At 52.3% G+C, this 2,343-nt stretch overlaps 1 protein-coding gene across 1 annotated transcript; it reads right to left on the minus strand.

The window, feature by feature from the left end:
- Positions 1–1,070: 1,070 nt before the first annotated feature.
- On the minus strand, positions 1,071–1,802 carry LOC100905778 (uncharacterized). The gene is made up of 3 exons (XM_003744416.1): positions 1,705–1,802; positions 1,466–1,600; positions 1,071–1,340 (listed from the first exon to the last, which is right to left on the minus strand). Exons 1-3 carry the CDS (start codon positions 1,705–1,707, stop codon positions 1,071–1,073), a joined length of 408 nt encoding a protein of 135 aa, XP_003744464.1. The 5' UTR covers positions 1,708–1,802.
- Positions 1,803–2,343: the final 541 nt, after the last annotated feature.

Below are 2,343 nucleotides of genomic sequence, written 5' to 3' on the forward strand. Positions count from 1 at the left end.
CCCTGAGGCGTATCCAGAGGGGGCGGGGGGCAAGGGAGCCATGGCCTCCCAATTTTTCTATCTCTCTTACCGCAGATCATTGACCGGAATCATCATATCATACGGGCTCGCTAGAAAGAATATTGAGGAGGACTTTTCCTCCCATGGGGCAACTCCCACGTCCGGACGGCCGGACTCCGGGGCCGAGGAACTTTCCACGACCGCACATTTTTCACGCTCGATCCTCAATTTCTGTACGTGCACGAGCTACCGAGAGGTCGTGTGTAGAATTCACATCATAGCGAAATTTCCTGACGAGCTCTAATCTCGGAGTGTCTCGCACACTTGGAGAAATTCCCGAGAGCGGCCATTGTAAGTCTGCCGTCTGCCCTGCTGTGATTTTCCTTCTCTCGCTCGTTGGGCACTGTTTCTCCTCTCATTTCGGCATCTTAGTTCACTTGTAGAAGTTCTCCGCGGGCACCATTAGTTTTCCTGCGATCTCTTTCCTCGAGCGCTGGAACGCCGCATTCGAGAATTCGAATCGCGACGGCACAATGGAAGCGGAATGAAATTGGCTCGATGGCACCGGCGAGAGACAGAGCCACCCTACAGCCTCCCTCCCTTCCTGTCGACCAAGCCACCCACCCTCAAACCAAATGTTCAGCGAAAAACTCTGATTCAATGATGGCGTGCGCAGCAACAATTTGTGTTGCAACGACGGAGACGACCGCACCGGCAAGCCTCCAGAGCTACGCAGAGAAACTGCCGGGAATTCCTTTGCTCGCAGATTTCCTTCCGAGCTCCCCGCACCTCCATTCCGAATCTCACGGAGCGTGCTGAATATCGAAATGTTTTCCGTATCCCGGAAACTTCCGAGAAGCTTGACCAGGGCGAGAGCTTCGTGTCCATTCCATTCTATTGGATGCACTTCGGTATTCCCATAAGTGCTGTTCTATGCCCCCTCCCTTCACTGACGATGTGAGTACATTCTTAAAATGACCAGGGAAGATCAGATCAAGCGTTGGAGACGAGTCAATAGAGAGTTTTGAGCTCCTTCAAAATAATTTATGTTTTCCTTGCTTCATGAATATTCAGGAGGATTTGAATAAGCCCATGAGGCAGTCTTTGGCTTGCATGAAAGCAGCCTTTTCAGCGTCGTTCCTCCGGCTCATGACGTCCTGCAGTTGTTGTTTGACACAGGGCATGAACTGCTCTTGCTGCTGTGATTCATTCATACCCTGAACTTGTTTGCCACACTCGACCCCTGCGCTTGTCACTGCAGCCGTCAAGGTCTCGACCACTTTGAAGTCAATTTTCTCCATCAGGGCAGAAACGCAGCCTTTCATGTTCGCGAAGCCATCCTGGAAGTTTCCGGAAGCTTACTGGTGCCGAAGGATGAGAAGATTATCGAGAGAGCGCTGAAGTAGTATCTCTGGTTTCCCAGACGCTCCGGCAAGTTTTCACTGGAACCCGAGCCTTCACTCACCTTGAATTTCTGCTGTTTCTCCGGAGGAACAGTGTCGTCAACGAGACTCTTGAACATCGCTTCGAGATCCTTGAAGCTCGCAGCGGACGCCTGAGAGGCGAAGCAAGCCATCATCAGGAGCGGAGTGAGTCCTTTCTGGAGAAATCAGAACGAGCATCTTTCGTGAACTCTTTCCCCACATAGGAGTCCAGATGGGCTTGAATACTTCGTCCAGGACAGAGAAAGAATCGAATTCCTACCATTTTCCTCGAGCCAGCGCCTTTCTATTCCAGTTTTTGCGATTTACCAAAGGGACCGCAGGTAGGATTGTCGACTTACTGAGAGCATGTGTGGCCCCCTTCCGCCGCTACCCGCACTTATAACTCGCGGGGAAATCCCTCCTCGAAATCTGCATCGCGACTCGCAACCGATGCTGGCGCCGCCTAATGGAACTCTACAAGGCCACCAGGCGCATAAGATCACTCGGGTCCGATAATGACCGACTAATGACCATTCCAACTCATTCGACTTGTTCCCAGATACTTCTGGATTTTATTCCGACGACAAGCTTGCCGATAACTCGTGGCTCACCTGTTTCCAGAGGCGATCGCCAGCGGTGTAGGTCTCCGGATGCGGCGCTTGATTGCCACGCCTTCCGGAATCGAAAGTTTGTATTAATTTGAGCTTTGCCCCGAGAAATCCCCAGCTCGCTCAGCCGCCTCCTAGGCATGCTAAGTTGACAGATGCAATCCACGGAGAAAAGCCCACCGGAGAAGGCGAGCGGCGAAGTTTGATGCGGGAGCGAGTTTGGCCGCTGTTGGGGGGAAGGGCGGGAAAGTAGCGCCTATCCCTCATTGGAGCCTTGTGTTTGGTTCTCGCAAACGGTTCTCTTAACAACA

The sequence above is a fragment of the Galendromus occidentalis genome, unplaced genomic scaffold, assembly GCF_000255335.2.
Source record: "Galendromus occidentalis unplaced genomic scaffold, Mocc_1.1 scf7180000077466, whole genome shotgun sequence".
NCBI classification, from domain to species: domain Eukaryota; kingdom Metazoa; phylum Arthropoda; class Arachnida; order Mesostigmata; family Phytoseiidae; genus Galendromus; species Galendromus occidentalis.